We start from the raw sequence: 23,351 nt of genomic DNA on the forward strand, positions 1-23,351 counted from the left end.
TACTTTCATTTGGTGTTTTAACCAAAAATGACATTTGCAATCCTGTATTGTAAGTTTGAACTGTGCAAGAGGAGCTACCATTGAGCAGACTGTAATATCCAGCAACACAATGCTGGCAAATGTGCAACTAAGTTAGAAGAGTAAAATAAGCTATGAAGGCTTGGGCTGAATCTTTTACATAATTTATGTTGAATGCTTGAAAATAATGATGATCGGAATAAGCATTCATAACAATAATAAGGATTATGTGGACATTGTTATCAAAATCTAAATTTCAGTGCAGACTTCCTTATTCAGCTGAAAACTATCACAGGTAAAATAAGTAACATTGCAACATTTATGCTTTCCAAAAGAGGCAACATGTTTGAAGATTACAAGTTGAACTAATAAGTGTTATCGGCAGAGGACATGTCCGCCGAGCAGCTATAAGCCTTCACCGTCATCAGTGTGTTTGCTGCTCCCGGAATAACTTCAGTTTATTACAAACTGATCAACATCCGATGGTTGTTTTCACATTGAGAACCTGAATAAACATGTGGATCAAATGGAAAACGACTTTTGATGGCGATATGATGTTATTTAAATACTTTTAAGAGAGAAATGAGTGGGAAAAGCCGCTGATCACTGCTGTCCACGGCGCTGAGTAGGTGAGGTTTGGAGGCTCCTCAAACAAAACGCATCGATCATCAGAGCTCTACGTGACCTGAACACGAAGAGAAACTAGTCCGCTATCGGCTCCTCCACCTTCAGCCTCCAGCACCTGATGCACATTTAGTTTTTAGTCTTTAATCAGTGGAGAGAAAACACAAGTGACTCGACTTTCAGGCTGCACGAGCAGCTCCGGGCTGGGTTGAATCTCCACGGTTCTCATGGTGCGTTTAAGTTCAGTCCGCTGCTTTGAGCTCTTCATCAGTCTCACTCTCTCGAGTCCTCGACGATACAAACGTACAACGGGACGAAATGGCAGAAGTAGCTCCAGCTCCAGCCGCCGCCGCGCCCAAAGCAGCCAAGAAGAAGGTGTCCAAGCCGAAGAAGGTCGGTCCCAGCGTCTCTGACCTCATCGTGAAAACTGTGGCCGCATCCAAGGAGCGGAGCGGCGTGTCTGCTGCCGCCGTCAAGAAGGCTCTGACCGCCGGAGGATACGATGTGGACAAGAACAAGGCCCGCGTCAAGACCGCCATCAAGAGCCTGGTGGCCAAGGGGACTCTGGTCCAGGTCAAGGGGATCGGGGCCTCCGGCTCCTTCAAGATGAGCAAGACCACCGCCGACAAACCGGCAAAGAAAGCCGCTCCTAAAGCCAAGAAGCCCGCGGCGAAGAAGCCCGCAGCGGCCAAAAAGCCCAAAGCAGCGGCAGTGAAGAAAGTTGTAGCCGCTAAGAAGTCACCGAAGAAGGCCAAGAAACCCGCAGCGGCCAAGAAGGTAGCAAAGAGCCCCAAGAAGGTAGCAAAGAGCCCCAAGAAGGTGGCCAAGAGCCCCAAGAAGGTGGTGAAAAAGGCCCCTGCAGCCAAGAAAACTCCAGTGAAGAAGGTCGCTAAGCCCAAAGCAAAGAAAGCAGCACCCAAGAAGAAGTAAACTGACCTCAGTCTGAAGAACCAACACCTCTATAAAAGGCTCTTTTAAGAGCCACCCACTCCTTCCTCAAAGAGCTTTTCCTTCATTATTCAGCTGTTGAAAATATAGCTGGGATTAATCTTTAATGATTAATCACTATTGTAGCTGAATAACATTTTCAAGGGAAAAGTTGAGTCTGAAATCATCAGAACCTGATAAATGTGCATGAAAATAATGTATATTAGAGCAGTAGATTTATTTTTAGCGTTCTAGAAAATATCAATTGTTCACTGATCAATTGAATTCATTAAATTCCAACAACTGAACAAGTGTGAGCATCTAAAGAAATTTATCAACCAGAGGGAAACTTAGACACTGCTAAAGACAGTGGAAAATGCATGAAATACAAAACGGGAACAAGGAATCAATCTTGTAATTTAGATTTGTTGCCATTAATCCTCATTGCCCGCATATATCTCACCATAAGCATCGATGAGTAGCGAGGATGAGTATCCCAAGTTTTTATGATTCAAAGATCTATGTAACCATTATAACTGCAGTGACAATTGTATTTTATTTTACAGTGGAGGAAATCATCTTACATGTAAGTACCATTGAAACCATACCACTGAGCTGCTCGTACTTTACATGAATGTGTTTACATAATATGTACTTGCACTCACATAGAAGACAGTAAAGGAAGATGATCTTATGAAGTTAACCAGTATTAGGAGCTTCAGAATTATAGAGCCTCTTGTTCTTTAGCAAAGCAATAAAGGAGTATATCACTGAAGGCTCCTGTTTAAGTCAGTAATGCAGAAATCTTACCATTCATTTTTAATACCAACATTGCAGAAATGTGTAAAAGCAGATTTAAGGATTCATCAGAGGCAGTCGGGCGGCTGAGGAGCGGTGACGCTAATTGAGACCTCCGGCCCCTGATTGGTGGAGAACTCCTCCTGGAGCTCAGCCGCGCCTCTAGAAGCGAGTCTCCGCTGCTCATTGGTGGAAAATGATTTCAAACTGCCCGCTAAAAACGGTGAGCTCGCGCCCTCTGTCTTCGTGTCTGGAGCCTCTTCTCTGGTTGGTGCGCGCGTCAGGAACCGTCCCGCCCGCTCCGCGGACATATAAAGGAGGCTTTGACGCGTTCACAGACACTTCCTTCCCTGAAACAGTTTAACAATGAGCGGCAGAGGCAAAACCGGTGGAAAGGCTCGAGCGAAGGCAAAGACCCGCTCCTCTCGTGCTGGACTCCAGTTCCCAGTCGGTCGCGTCCACAGACATCTGCGCAAAGGGAACTATGCGCAGCGTGTCGGCGCAGGAGCCCCCGTCTACCTGGCGGCCGTGCTGGAGTACCTGACCGCTGAGATCCTGGAGCTGGCTGGAAATGCTGCCCGCGACAACAAGAAGACCCGCATCATCCCGCGTCACCTGCAGCTGGCTGTCCGCAACGACGAGGAGCTCAACAAGCTGCTGGGCGGAGTGACCATCGCTCAGGGCGGCGTGCTGCCCAACATCCAGGCGGTGCTGCTGCCCAAGAAGACCGAGAAGCCCGCCAAGAAGTAAAGCCGGAGACCTCCATCCACCACAAAGGCTCTTTTAAGAGCCACCCACCCACACGAAAAGAGCTGTGATCCTCATACTTTGTCTATTACGTGGTCCTACTTATTAAGGTCATCCTAATAAGGTCACAACTTTATCATTACCTCACAACCTTTTAATGCATCAGGTAGAAAGGACACCACTGCAGCTAACTTGAGAACTTTACAGTTATAAATCAGACACTTGAGGATGTAGATGGATTTACTTTCATAACCCCCTCATAACATTCAACCGGTCACTCCCCCTCACACTGCACATGTCACTTTAACTGTAATTTATCACTTTGTCATCACTGGTCACTTTACTTGTTCGCCAGTGCACTTTATGCTTAATATGTTTTTTAACTTTTTTTTTATATTTTACATTTTTAACTAACTTTATTCCATTGTTTTATACTAACCCATAGCCTTATTCTACTAACCCATTGCATTAGCATTTTACTTTACTTTATTACTTGTGCACTGCTGTCTTGTTGTCTATTGTCACACTGTCTACTGTCGCGCACCAACCGCCAAGACAAATTCCTTGTATGTTTGACATATTTTAAAGGAAAGGAATAGGACATTTTGAGAATGCAAAAGGAATGTTCATATGTGAGCTTGACTGTACGGCTACGGATCTTGTTACTGACTCATGCAGATATTCATTGAACATTTTAATGGACCTGGATGCAAGAAGGCAAAAAGCTCTTACGGTGGTGTTTTATGTTTGTATTTTGACAGAAGAAATAAAAGGAGTCATTTCACAAGCAAAAAGTGTCACGTCCTTTCATATATGGGATCCGTTAGTGATGATTGGAAGCATTTCTTTGTAGAACTATACGGCAGAAACACCAGACACACAACGTTTATTTTTCCTCAGGTCGTCGCTCTGATAAGAAATCCGTCACGAAATTATAGCCGTGGACTAAATGTTTCAGAGCTTGACATTAGCAATAATAAATATAGAGTTGTATAGTCGAGACAACCCTAATGCACGTGTCCGTGGAGCGAGCCGGGCGGCTCCAGGCACGATAACCGAGGGCGGGCAGCTCTTGGCGGACAGTTTGAAATAGTTTTCCGCCAATGAGCAGCGGAGACTCTCTTGTGGAGGCGCGGCTGAGCTCCAGGAGGAGTCCTCCACCAATAAGGAGCCGAGGTCTAAATCAGCGTCACCGCTCCACAGCCGTTCCACACTTTAAGAGCCGCGTGTCTCTACTCATAGTTCACTTCTATTAACCAGAGGGAGACGAGTCTATCATGGCACGAACCAAGCAAACCGCCCGCAAGTCCACCGGAGGCAAAGCCCCCAGGAAGCAGCTCGCCACCAAGGCCGCCCGTAAGAGCGCCCCGGCCACCGGCGGCGTGAAGAAGCCTCACCGTTACAGGCCCGGTACCGTGGCCCTGAGGGAGATCCGTCGCTACCAGAAGTCCACGGAGCTGCTGATCCGCAAGCTGCCCTTCCAGCGTCTGGTGAGAGAGATCGCTCAGGACTTCAAGACCGACCTGCGCTTCCAGAGCTCCGCTGTTATGGCTCTGCAGGAGTCCAGCGAGGCTTACCTGGTGGGCCTGTTCGAGGACACCAACCTGTGCGCCATCCACGCCAAGAGGGTCACCATCATGCCCAAAGACATCCAGCTGGCCCGTCGCATCCGCGGAGAACGAGCTTAAACCCCCTGATTCTACTCGCAACAACGGCTCTTTTAAGAGCCACCTCACTCTCTGTAAAGAACTCATTCCTTAACGTGACCATCAATTCATGATTTGAGAAGTCGCTCCATAGCAATAAAATACCAATGTACTTCAATGAGTACGTCACTGGTAGCTGACTGGTGATTTTGTCCTGCGTGTCAAAATCATATGCCTCCTTTTGATACACCGAGCTGCCAACTTTTCAAAAAACCATTAAGTCAGATTTTGTCAGGGGGTGACCAAAATATTGCCGCGCGCACACAGCCACACACGTTGGTGGCTCAAATATCAGGAACTTTTCATTTGGTGTAGTACCCGTGTTGTACCCTGCTTTCTGGTGGTTTGTGGGGCCCAAAGTCGTTGATAGTGGCGGCCTACTGGAGATGGACAACATTGGTTACATTCTGTGAAGCAAAGACATAGCTGAAGGTCCACCCCCAGGACATTTTGGTTTATGTAGATGTTATTTCATGCATTCTAGTGTATTTTTGGGTGGTATGCCTGAACTTATTCTGATTCATGTTCATCTGCTCATGACTTGTGGGGCCTTCTAGACTTTAGCTGAACATTCAACCAGAAAACTATTGCTGTGTCTCAATGACTGTCTATGTACCACAATTATAGCCTAATTAATAGACCTGTGTTTAACATTTGACCAATTTAAGTTGATTGACATTTTGATTACAATGGTATTCAACTAATTCTTAACTGAAACCTAACCTATATTGTTAATAATTGTATTCTTAAGAGCACTTAATTATTAATGTTCAGCAAAAGATGACAAGTTTAGATAGGTAAAAATATTTGTCATTATCAAACAAAAAAGTGCAACAAATAAAGTGCTTAAACAGTAGCCTTTCAAAGCAAAACAATGGATACACATAATATAAATACACATGAATAAAATAACAAAAAAATGGATATTAAGAAGGAGATCAGAAGCTGGTTAGTAATTTTTTCATTAAGCATTGTTTATTAAGGCTGCTCACACTGAGCATTCCATTCGCACTCCAACGCATTTTCAGCAGGAAATGCATTTTCTAGTTATTATTATATAAGTTATATATAAGTATGTATATATAAGTTATTATAATTTCAATGTTTTTTTAATTAATTTATTTATTTTATAGGCGTGCTGCACACAATTATTATTAATATTATTATTAATATAAACAGGCCTATAATTTATAATTTTTCACTCACCTTTGCTAGTGTCAAATCACCTCAACTAAGCAGATGTTTCATACCTTGACAGCTTTGATGTTATTTTTATTTGAAAATAAATAAATGGAATATCTGTGATATTTCAAATTAAAACAAAGTGTGAAGACTCGATTACTACTTTTGCAAACCACTAGTAAAGATAAACAAATATGTGCCAGGAATCAAGTGTTGATATAGTAGTGGGGATATAGTAGTGTGGATGGCTGTTCCAGTCTAGTAATTTCTACTACACAATGAGGCCTGCTGGTGGTCAATTTTGATCTGGGTCATACAATTCTCTGTTATATAGCTGACCCGGCCCCGGCCCCCCATCACAGTCAGGAACGATAATGTGGCCCCCAGAGAAAAAAGTTTGGTGACCCCTGTTCTACTGGGAGAACCATTTGCAGGGAACCCAAAATCCTTTAACCACTCGGGCAAAAACTCTAGAGATCTCCATATTTCTGTCTCATCACATGCATAATGGGTCCCTGTTGAGGACTAATTTCTTTTTACTTTTACCCTGTACACACCTTTCAGGCGTGTTAAAGTATACTTTTCAGTCCTTAAAATATAGTCGTCACTATAAGTCTTGATTTTCTTTTACCCTGGAAAAATACAAGTTAAAACCCAACAGAACATATTGGTTAATAAATATAAGTCAAGGGCGCAAATATCTGTGTTCAGATTATTTTTATCCGAAATGCAATATTGTTCCTGTCTTCCTGTTATGTCAAGCGTTCCAATTATGCAATTTCAGAGTGTTAGTCTGAATACAATCGTTAATCCACAAATTGCTCCTTTCTTCCTTTGTAAAAAGGTGGATGCTGATGATTGAGATACGCCATAAAACTCAATTGTCATTCTAATTTCATATTATTGCTTCTGAATTGTTTTAGTGTTTTTTGCTCAGAATGGTACTCAATGCATTTTAGGTTCCACACTCATACAAGGTCTGGAACTAACTATTTTTGAATTTTTTCTTAGGAATACTGAACTATTTAACAATAATAATAGTAATGATTAACTTTGATTTTGAGTGTGTTTGTTGATTATAAGTTGAGCTATGTATATTATACATCAATAACATGATTTCTTAGGAATAAAAACTGAAAACAACTAAGAGAGAAATTTTACCTTATAGTGTCTCGAGCTATGATAGTCATAATAGTGATTACATGTGTTATGTTCACCTAAATGTAAATGCATCTGTGCTCATAGAATTCATCAGCACAATAGAAATAATGATTTACAATAATCGACCTATATGCATATAAAAGCTTCCCAAAAAACTAACATTAGTGGGTCAGTATATTTGATGATTAAATGTTGCAACTACGTATAGTAAAAGGTACTATTAGCAGAAGACATGTCCACAGTGAGCAGCTGTGATGGGAGGTCTGATTGAACTGTAACCACCATCCTTGTGTTTGCTGCTTCCAAAAAAAGTACAGTTTATTAAATACTGATCAAAATCTGATGGTTGTTTTACGTTGACACCCTGAACCAACATGTGGATAGTTTGGAAACCCACTTTTGATGGAGAATTGATGTATTTTAAATACCTTTAAGAGAGATATGAGTGGGAAAAGCCGCTGATCAGTGCTGTCCACGGCGCTGAGTAGGTGAGGTTTGGAGGCTCCTCAAACAAAACGCATCGATCATCAGAGCTCTACGTGACCTGAACATGAAGAGAAACTAGTCCGCTATCGGCTCCTCCACCTTCAGCCTCCAGCACCTGATGCCCATTTAGTTTTTAGTCTTTAATCAGTGGAGAGAAAACACAAGTGACTCGACTTTCAGACTGCACGAGCAGCTCCGGGCTGGGTTGAGTCTCCACGGTTTTCATGGTCCGTTTAAGTTCAGTCCGCTGCTTTGAGCTCTTCATCAGTCTCACTCTCTCGAGTCCTCGACGATACAAACGCACAACAACGTGACAACATGGCAGAAGTAGCTCCAGCTCCAGCCGCCGCCTCGCCCAAAGCAGCCAAGAAGAAGGCGTCCAAGCCGAAGAAGGTCGGTCCCAGCGTCTCTGACCTCATCGTGAAAACTGTGGCCGCATCCAAGGAGCGGAGCGGCGTGTCTGCTGCCGCCGTCAAGAAGGCTCTCACCGCCGGAGGATACGATGTGGACAAGAACAAGGCCCGCGTCAAGACCGCCATCAAGAGCCTGGTGGCCAAGGGGACTCTGGTCCAGGTCAAGGGGATCGGGGCCTCCGGCTCCTTTAAGATGAGCAAGACCACCGCCGAAAAACCGGCAAAGAAAGACGCTCCTAAAGCCAAGAAGCCAGCGGCGAAGAAGCCCGCAGCGGCCAAAAAGCCCAAAGCAGCGGCAGTGAAGAAAGTTGTAGCCGCTAAGAAGTCACCGAAGAAGGCCAAGAAACCCGCAGCTGCCAAGAAGGTGGCCAAGAGCCCCAAGAAGGTAGCAAAGAGCCCTAAAAAGGTGGCCAAGAGCCCCAAGAAGGTGGGGAAAAAGGCCCCTGCAGCCAAGAAAACTCCAGTGAAGAAGGTCGCTAAGCCCAAAGCCAAGAAAGCAGCACCCAAGAAGAAGTAAACTGACCTCAGTCTGAAGAACCAATGCTTCTATAAAAGGCTCTTTTAAGAGCCACCCAATCCCTCCTTAAAGAGCTTTTCCTTTTAAGTTATTAACACAATACTTTTTATGTTTACCTCTAATCAAAGATACTGTTACTGTTGTGGATTAACGCACTTCAGTTTGAACTGTGTTCTATTTTCTCCAACGTGTTTACTTATCTGACAGACATCTCTATTTAAAGCACCCTCATTGTGATTATCCTGATGTTGTCCCACTATTGTCCCTCTTTCTGGCATTTTGCTGCTAGACTAACTGGCTCATTCTGGTTGATGTCTCCTAGTGTCTACAGACACACATGAGACCTTTGACCCACTGCTGGTGTCTTTACACTATCCTGCCCAAACTTTTGCCATGTCGTCAGACATGTTTCCATTTATATTCAACCTTGCCTTCCTGCGCTTTCTGAGCTCCCGTTAAATTAAACAGATTCACCTAGATTTATAGATTCCCTAGAAATAAGTTGGACGATACACATTTTTCTAATACACCATAATAGCCACTATTGTGTGTTTTTGGTACTCCTTTTAGCAAACAAACCATGGATGCAGATCAGGCAACAAGGCAGTTTGTGCTTTAAATTGATAAGCAATCATTAAACAATTTGCAGATTTCAATTTAACATTTATAACACATGGAATTAAGACCATTATGAATAATTTAAGGAAATAATGTTCCATTTAAAAAATTAACACATGAGGAAAGGGTTTTTAAATACAAGCATAAGGAAATCATCTTTTGAAGAAGTGGGTGGCTCTTAAAAGAGCCTTTGGGTTGGTGGTCTACATCAGGTTTACTTGGAGCTGGTGTACTTGGTCACGGCCTTGGTTCCCTCAGACACGGCGTGCTTGGCCAGCTCGCCGGGCAGCAGCAGGCGCACAGCGGTCTGGATCTCCCTGGAGGTGATGGTGGAGCGCTTGTTGTAGTGAGCCAGGCGAGAGGCCTCACCGGCGATGCGCTCAAAGATGTCGCTCACGAACGAGTTCATGATGCCCATGGCCTTGGAGGAGATGCCGGTGTCGGGGTGGACCTGCTTCATCACCTTGTACACGTAGATGGCGTAGCTCTCCTTCCTGGACTTTCTCCTTTTCTTGCCGCCCTTGGTGACGGCCTTGGACACGGCTTTCTTGGAGCCCTTCTTGGGCGCTTTCACAACCTCAGGCATGATTCAAGTCGCTTTCGTAGATTGACAATGTCGAGATCCGAACAGGACGGCGTCAATATATGAACGAGATGCAAATCTTTCTGTGCGGTTGCTCGAGATTGATTGGTTACTTTCTGTGTGATACTGCGCATGCGTCACACACATCGCATCTAGGCGGATTTCTCTATTGAGATTGAATCGCTTTAGTGCACTTGACTTAACACAATATTGTTTTTTATTTGTCGTTTCACAACAGAGTTGCATGTTGAGAATCATGTTGTAAGAATCATTGTGTGCACTGAAATCATCTAATGACCGTCACACAAACCATTCACAATCACAGGGCACCCTGTTGATATTTACATACGTGTCAAGACATGACACACACCTTTTTTTCATCCAGAATAGACAAATACATGTCTATTAGTCATACATATTATAAGGCACCTTAACAGGACTTGTAGGCATTCGGCACACTGAGCCATGGAAGTGAAACACGTACAGTTTGTATTCTTATGGCTTCTTCTTCACTTTGTGAGGTGAATTTAGAAGTAGGAGGAGCACAATTATCCTGATGACTGACATCTAGTCGTTCAAATTAACGTTTGAGCTCGGATTGTTTGTGAGGAATCAAGGTGGCCCGACATCAACCATCGGGTTCATTTGGCTGATTGACTGGAATCAGTTGGACCGATTTGACAAATATCCACTGTATTTTCAAACATTTGTAGGTTCAAATATTGCGCCTAATACTGTAGACATGTGTATCGCAGCTCTTCTCATGTGAGTGGGTGGCTCTTAAAAGAGCCTTTGTGGTAGATGGACGTCTCCGGCTTTACTTCTTGGCGGGCTTCTCGGTCTTCTTGGGCAGCAGCACCGCCTGGATGTTGGGCAGCACGCCGCCCTGAGCGATGGTCACTCCGCCCAGCAGCTTGTTGAGCTCCTCGTCGTTGCGGACAGCCAGCTGCAGGTGACGCGGGATGATGCGGGTCTTCTTGTTGTCGCGGGCGGCGTTTCCAGCCAGCTCCAGGATCTCAGCGGTCAGGTACTCCAGCACGGCCGCCAGGTAGACGGGGGCTCCTGCGCCGACACGCTGCGCATAGTTCCCTTTGCGCAGATGTCTGTGGACGCGACCGACTGGGAACTGGAGTCCAGCACGAGAGGAGCGGGTCTTTGCCTTCGCTCGGGCCTTTCCACCGGTTTTACCTCTGCCGCTCATTGTTAGACTGTTTCAGGGAAGGAAATGTCGGCGAACGCGTCCAACCCTCCTTTATATGTCCGCGGAGCGGGCGGGACGGTTCCTGACGCGCGCACCAACCAGAGAAGAGGCTCCAGGCGCGAGAGCAGAGGGCGGGACCGCTGATATTTGGCGGACAGTTTGAAATCATTTTCCACCAATGAGCAGCGGAGACTCGCTTCTAGAGGCGCGGCTGAGCTTTTGTTCCCAGCAGTTACCGTCTTCTAAATGAATGAATCCATGAAGTACCAACAACGTTCGTTTCAGTTCATCTAATTCAGGATTTCCTAATAAATCGAATTTTCTGGCTCTCACATAAATTGTGTCTGAGAGAGATTCATTTAGTGTATTTACTTCTCCAGAAAGTGAATGGCCACATTTGTGTCAGTATGGGATGGCCGTGCTTGGAAAAAAGAGATTTTTTCCTCTCATTTTGTACCCTGATCAACCATAGTGAGGTAATGTAGTTCTTTATCTTGAGTCGAATCATTCACTAAAAAGGGGCATGTAAGTTATACATCCCATTTGTTAGTGAAGGCGTTGAAGTGTGTCGGTGTACATCACCCTTATAGCACTGTAGTGAGAATCCTCACTATTCAATGTCTGCGGATGTGTGGACTGGCTGGCTGTGTTTGATATCTAAACTATTTGTTGTACCCTTGTATCGGTCAGAAGGCTTTACAGTCTGTACACATGCGACATCCTCTGTCCCGAAACCCACACATCGGCAAAGGAAAAACTCCCCCAAAAATGAAAAAAACCCTTCCATGGGGAAAAAAGGGAAGAAACCTTAGGGAGAAAGTCAGAGGACGGATCCCACTCCCGGGATGGACAGACTACAATGGATGTCATGTGTACAGAATGAAAAATGTAAAAGATGTATAATACATTTATTTCCTATGACAGAAATGATTCAAATAATTGCGAGTAGCAAGCCAGGCCCACGGCAGGACCACTGCAGGGACGACCACCATCCACAGAAACCTGGGGGAGGGAAAGCACAAAGTCTTTAGGAGAGGGTAATGTTGGTTTATGATGACAGTAATATGATTTAATATTTAAAATAATAATGATGATGATGATGATGATGATGATGACAGCAGCAGGTGTCAGGACCAGGGTCCAGAAGAAACTATGATCTATGGAGACCTGCTAGGGTAGAAAGCACAAAAAACTCCCGGAAAGAAGCTGAATAAGTCATGTACATTAATAAAACGTGGATTATTGTAGAAAGAGAGCGTGAGAGAGGAGCTTGGTGTGTCCTAAGAAGTCCCCTGGCAGGCTAAGCCTATAGCAGCTTAACTAAGGGCTGGTCCGGACTAACCTGAGCCAGCCCTAACTATAGGCAGAATCAAAGAGGAAAGTTTTAAGCTTTATCTTAACAGAGCTGGCCGAATCTGCCCCTCGGACTGAAAGTGGAAGCTGGTTCCACAAAAGAGGAGCTTGATAACTGAAGGCTCTGGCCATCCCATCCTACTTTTTAAAACCCTAGGAACAACAAGTAACCTAGCATCTATGGACCGCAGCTGCCTTGTAGGGCAATACAGTGTTACAAGCTCTTTAAGATAAGACGGTGCCTCACGAGCAAGTGCCTTGTAGGTGAGGAGATGTACCTTAAATTCTATTCTTGATTTAACAGGGAGCCACTGCAGCAAAGTTAATACTGGAGTAATATGATCCCTTTTCTTAGTTCTTGTTAATACACATTCTGCAGCATTCTGAATCAACTGGAGTGGCTTAAGAGATTTACAATAGCAGCCTGATAACAAAGAATTACAGTAATCCAGTCAAGAAGTAACAAACGCATGAACTAATTTATCTGCATCACTTCGAGACAGAAAGTTCCTGATTTTCGATATATTAAGTAGATGAAAAAAGGCAGTCCTTGAAGTCTTTTTTAATATGAGATTTGAAGGACATATCCTGGTTGAAGAGAACTCCAAGATTCTTGACAGTGCTGCTTGATACCAGAGCAATTCCATCCATAAAAAGTGTATCACGTGACAGCTGACTTCGAAGGCGCTCTGGGCCTATCAAGATAACTTCTGTTTTTTCTGAGTTTAGCATCAGGAAGTTGCCAGTCATCCAAGTTCTAATGTCTTCAAGACAAGCTGGTCGGTCTCTTCTGGTCGACAAATACAGTTGAGTATCGTGGGATACTAATTAAGTGGAAAACTGTCAGTCATTCCCTGCATCTCATTAATGACTGCCTACATGAAAGACACGCTGTCACCAAACAGTCCTTCCTGTCCAACATCTTATTCCTGCTAACAACGTTGAGGAATACAGAGAGATAGACAACTGTGTCCGGAAATATTTTAATGTGCATGTTACTTTCTTTGTACTGTCATGAATAACACATCATATGCAGTGCTTGTCATCGGAGGTGCGTTCTGCTGAGAATACTTGATGACATCTTTCATTGCTACCACAAGGTGGTACCATAATACAGATTCTTAAACTGAACATGTTTGTAAGTCATTTGTTATTTCTCTGTGAAAAGAACTGTATTTTCATATTCTTTGATAGATTAATGTAAGGCGCATATGTCAAACTTGGGGCCCGCAGACCAAATCCGGCCCGCCATAGTCCAGCCGGATGACTTTGCTATTGTCAGAACGGTCCTCAGGCATGCATGGCCACTTCTGCTCCTTTTATATCGATCCCCTCACTGTCCGCTGCCGTTCAACCCCTCTGAGATTGGTACACCCACTTTCACTTTTTGATCAAACAATAACAATATTTTGTATTGCTAATATAAACCATTCGACCATGTACATTATTGGTGAATTGACTAAAGTCATAAGCAATTTAAACTCAAAATAGTAATTTTAAAAGACCATTGCTACACATGCCACGTAGTAGTTTTCACCTGTTCCACAGCAAAATTATGGTGTGTAGTATAACAAAAAACAGACACGCTAGACCAAATGATTCATTAATATCCCAGTTTCGTATTTATTCTTAAACTAAAAGCACCACTATAAAGCTAGTGTTATACATATTTATATAAGCATAAGAGTAAAATGTAGCATTCACCAGTGATGCTTTTGAAACAAGTATATGTTCTATTAATTGTTAAAGGTGATGTATGTAGGTGACAAGTAAGTGCAGATCAGATCATGTTGTTTGCTGGTTGGTTAAAACAATCTATAAATTTGGGATTTTCTGCGATACCCGGAGTTGGACCTTCATGCGATAAGGTTTGGGAGTCAGAGTGACCCCATAGACTGGAGTGAAGTCTGGCTCTCCTGCATCCTCAGGCCAGATGAACTTAAACTTCCTCAGCAGCGTCACCGTAAACAGGAAGAGTTCCATACGGGCCAGACCCTCTCCGAGACACATCCGAGGGCCTGAGACATACAGAATACAATATAAAAAAGAGCTCATAGTCATGCACTTACCCTCACAGTGTTGTTTGTTTCTTATGCTCTCCTACCCCCACTACTCTCTACCCTCAACGCCCCACTAAAACACTGGGCTCCCAGAACAGAGTGGATAAAGCTTTAAGAGTAACACTTTCCCCCCTTTTTAGAGTAGGTTATAGACCTTCAATAAAGCTTATAGTTGGGGCTGGTTCACGCTTGCCTAGGCCAAGACTGCAATGAGACGTTCTACATGACAACCAGTGTTGCATATTATACAGATTCTGAAGCCACCTCAGGCCATTTCGTATCTTGTGATATTGGTCTACATCAGGGGTCTCAAACTCGCGGCCCGCGGGCCAATTGCGGCCCTCGGGCCGATATTTTGTGGCCCCATCCTTAATATGAAAGTGTAATGTTAGTGCGGCCCGCAAGTTTTATACTGTAACCCCACTGTCAGCTGCTGTGTGGGACATGTTATGATGTTCTGGTTTCCTACTGTGTGCTTGTCCAGTGAACGTGGCATGCATGTGACTGACATGGGGGGCGGGTCGTGTGTGTCGGCCGAGGTGCAGAGAGCAGGAGGGTGAAATTCAGTTTCCTGCCCTCTTTCGCGCAGGTGATCATGTGACTAAGCGTTAGCATCGCTCGTTTAATAAAGTTTTCCTTTACGACTCACACTAACAACACATGAAGCATCTGACGTCACCGACGAGCGTCTCCGTCCATTACTACGCAGCTTCGATTCACGTAACTTCACGTTTGGCTATAAAGGAATTCCACGGTCACATGACCTTAGGTCTCCCCCGCTGAGTTAAAGGAGGACTAGTGTTGTAGTCTCATTCGGACCGATCCCCCAGGGTGGGGTTCAATGACTGCTTTTGAAAGTGAGTGTTAAGTTGTGTTATTGTCGACCATGCCGTTCGGACGCTAGTCTGGCCCGCGTTCGGTTGAAGTGGGCTGCATCTGGCCCGCAGCTGATTTGAGTTTGAGACCCCTGGTCTACATGAATATAATTGATTTGACGAGAATTGGAACATACATACCGGCAGAGAAAGGCATGAAGGCCTCTGGTTTCACAAACTCTCCCTGGTCATTGAGGAAGTTTTCAGGGTTGAATTCATTTGGGAATTTCCATTGGCCCTCCTCATTCAGCACTGAGGTGAGATTAGGGATGATCAGAGTACCCTGTGGACAAGACATGAATCAAAAGAGGAATGAATAATTTACAGAGATGTACATTCTCAGCAGAGACGCCTACATTGTTTTACACAATAGTGACAGAAAAGACAGGACCAGTTGCTTCTTACCTTGGGGATGGAATATCCATTGAGCTCTGTGTCTTTAGTTGTACAGTGGAAGACGCTGAGTGGAACAGTGTTGGCTACTCTCTGGAATTCATGGATTACGGCCTGGATGAAGAAATATTTAAACATCATGTTCCCATACTTAAACACCGGCTCTCAAAAGATCAGCCACACAAAAAAAGCAGCAAAATGGGAACTGGCACAAGGATTGGTATATATGTGAAATGTGAATTGAATTTATCCCAAGGATGTACCCACGGGTGAACATATTGAATCCAAGATTTATTGGCTATGAGAAAAGTGTGAGATTTACCTGCACATAAGGCATGTTGTTTCTGTCCTCAGAACTGGCCTGATCCTTTCCCTCCAGCACCATGTCTATCTCCTGCTGACAACGCTCTGACAGAAACATGAAGGATGATGAAACTAATTTGCAATATTTTTGATACATTGGAAAATAGTATTATAGGAGTGGATCAATGTTAAACCTATGCGATAGTGGAGAGGAATTCATCCTAATACGTGGCGTCCCCGATAAATAACAAAGTCATTAAAAAGTCTTCTGAGCACTTATTGTAAGTCGCTTTGGTTAAAAGCGTCAGCTAAATGACATGTAATGTACTTTTTTTCACTGCTAGAAATGACCTGATTTTCAGGGAATGGTGAAGAAGGTTAGTTGGTTTCGTTCGCAAGTAGGTGTCTCTGCTCTAGCCCGAACAATGTAGACATTCATATTTTACATATCTGTTGACATTAATGTTAATGTAGCGTGAATGAAATCACTTTGATATGGCTTCTTTCAACTTTGACGAAGAAATATACCGGGCAAGACATTTATGAGAAACCAGACTTCAAACTGATCGCGTCAGTAAACTAAAGAATCTTTTTCTTGTGTTTTACCGACCTTCATACACAACGACACCTATATATTTTCCATGACCTATTCATCAGCCGGGCTTCAATCAGTACTTTCCTCTATGAACCAAATATGTTTTTTCAGAAACTGATACATGACTCAGGGTGAACTAGCTGACCATATACACGTGCATAGTTAGCAGCTATTAAGGCTTCTTTGAGACGCATTGGTATAACTACTAAACTACTAACTACAGCCCTGAAACTGAAGCAGTCCAATGGAATTCAGCAATCGTTGATTTAATTATTTACACCTGCCAATTTCCTACTTCAAACTGCCTTCTGTTGAAGAGGCTGTCTTTCTGGAATTTGCCAAAGGCCTCTAACAATGACCCGTGGTACACTCGTGAGGGTGGATCTTATTGTCTCAAAGGTGAAAATTGTTGAGGGGGAAAAACTGAAAGCCTTTACTGCAGGGACATACATGATCTATTGCTATTACAAACACTACACTAATCATGCATAACTGGAGTGAGAGCTTTCTGCATATTTGTGGCTACAAGTTGCATCTTGTCACTGATAGGTTAGGGCTAAGAGGTAGGGTCGATTTACATCAATTTGGAAGCACAATAGTTCCCTCCCTGGCATCATCAACCAGCATGCCACAGTGTGCTTGGGAAAGACACCTGACCGGTAAACAGTTCCCCAAGGCTGTGCTGTCCCTTTTTAAGAAAGAGACATTCATTTAATGAGACAATTGATATGTGTTCCAAAAAAAATACCTTTTCAATTCAGGACTTTTACAAAAAGTATTTCTGTATAAAAGAATCTACGATACAAACAATTATGAGCATTCCTTTGTAGAATATTTGCATACCTTGTACTTGTGGGTAGTTCATTAAGTAGAGGAAACCAGTAAGGAGAGTGTTGGAAGTAGTGTCAGTCCCAGCAAAGTGAAGATCCAGAATGTACATAGTCAACTGCTCTTCTGAAAAGGACGACCGATCATCACCCGGCTAAAGAGAGGAGAATGACAATGCAAATGTGAAACTTCGAACTTTAAGGGCAATATTAAATCGTTCATAATCATACCGACATCTAAAATGTTTTACTGCAAAATCATGACATCGCCTTTTCTCCTTGTCTCAGTCCTATCTCAGAAACGCTGGCTGGCCAGTTCACCCAACCCCCTGCACCTCCCCCACCTCCCAATCCTAAGCTTTTGTCAAAAAACAAGTTTGCATTATTCAAAAATGTACCCATCTTTTCTGTGTTCAATGATTCACCTTATCCAGCCGATCCAAGTAGCAGTCAACAAAGTCGCGCGGCTCTCCAGGCACTCTGGTCTGCTTGTGCTCATTCATCAAAGTTTTTGCAATCTTCTGACATGTCTGAAAAACATTCACGTCAACATTCATAATATATAATCTACTTTTAATTGACAAAATGCATGCAGAGAGAGAGAGAGAGAGAGATTAACCTACCTCAACGTTCTTAAAGGCCTGTCGGAAGGGCAGTGGCAGGCTTCTGATCAAAGGAAAGGAGTCATAAAGCTGTGTAAATGAAAAGAACACGTAATTTTAGATTATTTAATATCAAACACGTATATTCTGCATCTTGGCATGAATCGGTCTGAACAAATTATTTTATTATCACATATGGGCTAAGATTCTGTGCTTTGCTGGAAAACAACTCTTCTGTGAGTCAAGGCGAGTAGGTTTGCAAGGATACACATCAATCCATGCTTACGATGCAGGTGCACAGTTTATTCGGACCATCAGTTACTTTAGTGTGGCTTTGGGAAATTCTGGACTAAAGGTTCGTCTTTGTGCACCCCTAGACTGGCAAACCAACGTTTGCGGAGATCTCCATCCATGAATTGGAGGCCAGCGACGGGTCCGCCATAGTCTGCCAATGACGGGTTGTAGAAGTGGTCATATTTGCGAATTTCTTTTTTTCTTCTTGCGGATATTTCCGACAAAAACTCTTCAATCTGATTCATTCTCTCGTAAAAAATCTTCGTTTTAATAATGGCAGTATTAGGCTATGAAACTGAGACTCCGGAAACGATGTAGTTAGCAGACCAATCACAGCCTTGCGGGCTGCAGGAGGCTTGCATAGCTTTTGATCCTAGTCTAGAAAAATGTGTCGACTCACGGAAGGCGGGGTAAAAAAGGCACGCAAGGGGCTCTTGCGTCTGCGTGTCCTTGCGTCTCTCTGAAAACGCGCATGCATAAACTAGGCTTAACTCTCGCGGTTAGGCAATTGTCAGCTTTGCAAGCAACACTACCATTAGCTCCAATTGTAGCTTTTCAATTTGGGCCAACGGACAAACAAAACAAAAAGGCTGAGTATGTGGTAAACATTATACCTGCTAACAACCATCTTAGCCTGCTAAAGTTGGCTCTATCACCACCGATCAATGAAGTACGGCCCCACTGAGCCGCAAGTTTAACTGAAGTCAGATGTATCTGATATCTCTGAGCGACATTTGAAGGCAGAAGCATGCCTGTGACTCACCATAGCCCATGGCCCATTGGCTATCTTGGCATTCTCGGTGAAGCATTGAACAAGTGTTTTCATGGTCTCATCCTGATACTCAAAGCGTTTTCCAAATAGAACCTGGCAGATGATGTTGGAGGCCGCATTGTGAAACATGTTTTGAGGACTGAAGGATTTGCCTGGAGAAGACAAAATGTCCACTTAAGTACAACACAGTATTGTGCAACAAAATTAACTTACCAATTAACAAGCAAAAATAATCTATCTTTCACATTAGGATAAATTACATCACATGTCATTTAGCTGATGCTTTTATCCAAAGAATCTTACAATAAGTGCATTTCAACCATAAGAATACAGACAAAGGAACAATAAACAAGAAAGTGCAATTTCATCGAGCTCCACATTGTAACATTATCAAATATTAGTAATTTGATGTCAGTGTCCCTGATTAAAGTGAACGCTGCCATCCATGGGAGGACAGATGACATACCAATGCTCTTCTCCAGCGTGTCCACAGTATATTGTATCTCTCCATGAATCCTCTCCTCCATGCTGTCCTTCCCCATTCCAAAGTTCCTCAAGTTCATCAGAGCAAAGCGACGTTGCTCCTTCCAACTAGAACCGTAATCTGCCAGAATCACTCCTATAAAAGGCAGAGTGGCACAAAAGCATACATAGAAATGTCTCAAGATATCACGGTTTACTTTGATTATAGCAGAGTTTCTCCAGAGCTTGTTAACTTTCTAGCATGATTTATCTTTTCCTCTCCTCAATATGTTAATGAGAAGATGGTTCCTTCAATGCATAAGACCATGTTGTTTACTTTCTTACATAAGAACTAGAATGACTTTGCGTGTCACCATCTCGTTTGGACTAATTGTGTAATGTTGTGCAATGAAAGGGCTTTTACAGCCAACAGAATTGAATGGAGTTTGACTTTAAGTAAACAAAAAGAGGAACAACATGGCTTTCAGAAAAGACTTGGTTGTTGGAATAATATAGAGTGTCGCCTAACATGTGAGTGGGCAACTGCAGGACAAGTGCATACAAGTTTGATGACTGATGAATGGAGGTCAAGGTTTGATGAAGAAAGGCGATAAGTCCTCTCCAGCTCTGCCTCTTTTTCTCTGGTTAACTGAATTGTAAAACATACATCAGTTACATAAGACTCTTTTTTTCCCTCCTTTTGATTAGAGAGGTGCCTTCAAACCAAATGCAGCTGCTCTGTATTAAACAAAAACTTAATCCTATAACCCCGGTTTAAGCCTCCCTTCACTGGTTACCGGTAAGTGTGGGATTTATCACCTTTAAAAGGCACTTTGGGGTTTACGTCCTAGTCATACTGCTGATTTGCCGCCCCCACATGAGCCAGATCATTCAACAAAGATGATTATAGTCTCCGTGTGACCTTCATTTACTGTATAGCTCAGGTGCCTGCTTCTACCTTCTCAATATTTCCTATCATGCTGTTGAATAGGTCACACATTTCAACGTACTTTGTGATAATAGCGATAAAAAAACTGCACATTGACCCTTGTCAACAGTGGGTGAGTGGGGAGCACGGCCGTCCTCCAATCAGAGGGTTGGTGGTTCGATCCCAGGCCCTGCTAACCCCGCATGTCGATGTGTCTTTGGCAAGACACTTAACCCAACATTGCTCCTGTAGCTGTGACTACAGTGTGTAGTTGTAGTCGGAACGGGTGAATGATGTCATGTAGTGTTAAAGCGCTTTGAGTTGTCGGAAGACTAGAAAAGTGTCGTAGAGTCCATTTACCATTTGTTTTAATAACATATATTGTGGGAGCTATAATCCAGTTATTTATACTAAAATATAGTTAGTTGGGTTAAGTGGACCAGTATTTAGGTAATACTGTGGGCACCCGCAGGTTACTTAAGGGCATAGCCAGGTAGGACCAGCATGCACCTGGGTGACTAATAGTTTCTTTTTACCAGCGAGATAGCGAGCCAGAGCACTGCATAGGAAGGTAGCCAAGTTTTATTGTATGTGTTTGGCGGACTCTGCAAATAAATGTGAACAAAAGGAATCGATTGCCTTGACAATCCGCTTTGTTGCTTCCTGACAAAAACAAAGCAGTAGGTGCAGCCAGTGGCCATTTGTTTTAAAGATTTGTAGGACAAATGGCCACTACATATATACTCACACTGGTGACTTTCCCATCTCTATATGGACAAAGATAAGTGAACATTGGAATGTTGTGTTGCTCTTTTTAAATAAGCTATGATGGACGATACATTTATTAGCTGCTCATTGAAACATCATGTATGTCCTACCTTTTCTCTGGGTGCTGTCATTGACAAACAGGTCTTGGGGTCTTCCAGCGAAATCGACACCCTTGGTCACCAAAGCCTCCTTTATGGTCTTCATCCCATTCATGACTACTACTGGTTTGGGACCGAGAAATAAACTATAGACATTTCCATAGGTCTTCTTCAACTGGGAGAAAAGAAGATGACATGGTAGTGTTTTAAATAAGTTAACTTCAGATTGTTATTTACGTCCAGCAATTCAATATAATCAAAACAACATGTTTTCTGATATAGTTAGATCTTTATGCTCTAACCTGGGAAATTAGGTTAGCAGTGTTAAAAATATTGGACGAGCTTAAACAAACTCAACAAATTAAGATGAAAAAATGTAATTCATGAGAATCATCACATAATGAAAACATTAGGAGAAAAATTAAAACAACTAACGGCACATTACATCAAGCACCTGACCTTGGGCCTTGCAAATACTACTTTGTGTGCAAGTTAGACAGCACCTAATAAGTATGCGTGACCTCAGCTACTGGTTGGCCATAGTCCACTAGTTAAGAACACAGACTGTCAACTCTGTACAGGGAAAACGTCCGTAATCACCTATTGCGAGTAAAATAGAAGCATAATGACTTGACACTTAAAGACTTGTCACGTTTTTATTTTTCACATTTTGCCAAAGGTTTAAGTGTTGAAATGTTCTCAACACATTTTGTGATAGTGATTACATTCATACAATTACAAGAGAATGTATTGGAAGAGCCACATCGTCCGTTTCAGCTGTCTTACCCTCTCAAAGTCCTTCAGGGGGTTCTCTAGGCTCAGGTCCAAAATGTTCCCCAGTATCGGCCAGACTGGGGGTCCTGGTGGAAAGTTCTTGGGCCTTCGGGATTTGAGTTGAACGACGATGAAGACGACGCAGATTAACAGCAGGATTATTGACGCAAACATGGTGGAAGGGAAAGAACTGAAGAGTTTACTGGCTTTCTGCGAGTGTTTCTCGGTTCTGAATGCTGACTCCTGTAGTTATATTTTGCTCACCTGTGGGTGAGTGGAAAACAGAAACAGGTTACACTTTGAGAGGCAATTCTTCCAGGATTTGGCTTGAATTGCCCACCAAAATATCAGTTTATATAGTGCTAAACTTTTTCCGTAGTTTGACACAATTATTGTCATGGCTTGTTAATAGAGGTGAATACAGCAAACCAGTTACACAATACGATGTAGAGAAACGTTTCTTTTTTTTCAGATACTGTAGATAAAAATCAGAGGCATTTTTTACTTTTACGACCTTCTACTTGACTACATTCCAGAAAGAAATATAGATTCTTAAACCTCTTCAATTATTCGTCAGATTGTTCCATACATATGAACATACGAAGAGCGTCAACGATATCTATCTTTATAAATAATGACCAATATGCCAAACATTTTACACTTCTACAGGTTCTCAAAAACTACTTTTTATTTTTGTTGTATTATCTATTTCTATAGATAATCGTTTGACCTGCAGTCCGAAACTCAAAATAAAAAACATTAAATCATTTATAATAGCGTTCGACATCTTTTCTCGTTTTTTCCTGCGTTGAGATTACTTTGAATACTTTACTTGTTGTGGAATTCCCAGAATAGCACGAGCGTCATACGTCAGTCACCCCAAATGACGTGATTGTATTTATTTTATTTACGTTGGGTTCAATATGATAAAAAGGAGCCGAAGCGCAGCGGCTGCTCGGGCCGATGAGTGACGCGTCCTGCAGAACATGCAGGCGACCCGAGTGAAGAAGTTGGTACCGAACCAACCACTTAGTCTTCATCCTCCCAAGTGTTTTCTCGTGAACCTGAAAATAAAGAACAAGTCTTACCTTCATATCGCTGCTTTTTAAAGCGTGGATCGGAATCACTATTAAACTCCCGTCATGAACGAAACCACCGCGCACAGGACGCGACACTGCGGGCTGCTGTTGTTTCATGTGGTTACGCAACGATCTTGTCTGCGCAGTTAACTCCCTCTGAAGGTGGTGTATTAGCCAGCAGGGAAAC

General features: G+C 43.0%; 5 protein-coding genes and 2 pseudogenes across 8 annotated transcripts; 4 read left to right on the forward strand and 3 right to left on the reverse strand.

Annotated features, from left to right (window-relative positions):
- Nucleotides 1–899: 899 nt before the first annotated feature.
- LOC120809497 (histone H1 pseudogene) lies at nucleotides 900–1,874 on the forward strand (annotated as a pseudogene). The gene has a single exon (XR_013451127.1). The product of XR_013451127.1 is annotated as a histone H1 pseudogene (transcript).
- Nucleotides 1,875–2,709: 835 nt separating this feature from the next.
- Nucleotides 2,710–3,243, forward strand: LOC144383722 (histone H2A-like). Its single transcript, XM_078082574.1, has one exon. It carries the CDS (start codon nucleotides 2,734–2,736, stop codon nucleotides 3,115–3,117), a length of 384 nt encoding a protein of 127 aa, XP_077938700.1. The 5' UTR covers nucleotides 2,710–2,733; the 3' UTR covers nucleotides 3,118–3,243.
- Nucleotides 3,244–4,363: 1,120 nt separating this feature from the next.
- On the forward strand, nucleotides 4,364–4,933 carry LOC144383723 (histone H3). Its single transcript, XM_078082575.1, has one exon. It carries the CDS (start codon nucleotides 4,392–4,394, stop codon nucleotides 4,800–4,802), a length of 411 nt encoding a protein of 136 aa, XP_077938701.1. The 5' UTR covers nucleotides 4,364–4,391; the 3' UTR covers nucleotides 4,803–4,933.
- Nucleotides 4,934–7,618: 2,685 nt separating this feature from the next.
- Nucleotides 7,619–8,603, forward strand: LOC144383724 (histone H1 pseudogene; annotated as a pseudogene). Its single transcript, XR_013451128.1, has one exon. The product of XR_013451128.1 is annotated as a histone H1 pseudogene (transcript).
- A 770-nt stretch (nucleotides 8,604–9,373) lies between these two features.
- LOC120809077 (histone H2B) lies at nucleotides 9,374–9,783 on the reverse strand. The gene has a single exon (XM_040162655.2). The coding sequence runs from the start codon at nucleotides 9,781–9,783 to the stop codon at nucleotides 9,412–9,414; it is 372 nt and encodes a 123-aa protein (XP_040018589.1). The 3' UTR covers nucleotides 9,374–9,411.
- Nucleotides 9,784–10,560: 777 nt separating this feature from the next.
- On the reverse strand, nucleotides 10,561–11,014 carry LOC144382958 (histone H2A-like). Its single transcript, XM_078082576.1, has one exon. The coding sequence runs from the start codon at nucleotides 10,979–10,981 to the stop codon at nucleotides 10,598–10,600; it is 384 nt and encodes a 127-aa protein (XP_077938702.1). The 5' UTR covers nucleotides 10,982–11,014; the 3' UTR covers nucleotides 10,561–10,597.
- Nucleotides 11,015–13,933: 2,919 nt separating this feature from the next.
- Nucleotides 13,934–23,351, reverse strand: LOC144382959 (cytochrome P450 2F2-like). Of its 2 annotated transcripts, none has more exons than XM_078082577.1 (12): nucleotides 23,174–23,351; nucleotides 22,098–22,349; nucleotides 21,324–21,486; nucleotides 19,522–19,674; nucleotides 19,047–19,207; nucleotides 18,011–18,079; nucleotides 17,813–17,917; nucleotides 17,404–17,542; nucleotides 15,985–16,070; nucleotides 15,675–15,776; nucleotides 15,411–15,552; nucleotides 13,934–14,352 (listed from the first exon to the last, which is right to left on the reverse strand). In XM_078082577.1, the coding sequence occupies exons 2-12, from the start codon at nucleotides 22,257–22,259 to the stop codon at nucleotides 14,150–14,152; spliced, it is 1,485 nt and encodes a 494-aa protein (XP_077938703.1). In that variant the 5' UTR covers nucleotides 22,260–22,349; nucleotides 23,174–23,351; the 3' UTR covers nucleotides 13,934–14,149. The 2 variants fall into 2 exon arrangements, with proteins under 2 accessions (XP_077938703.1, XP_077938704.1); XM_078082578.1 differs by having other exon boundaries at nucleotides 22,098–22,191; nucleotides 23,174–23,307.

This window comes from Gasterosteus aculeatus, chromosome X (assembly GCF_964276395.1).
Source record: "Gasterosteus aculeatus chromosome X, fGasAcu3.hap1.1, whole genome shotgun sequence".
Taxonomy (NCBI): domain Eukaryota; kingdom Metazoa; phylum Chordata; class Actinopteri; order Perciformes; family Gasterosteidae; genus Gasterosteus; species Gasterosteus aculeatus.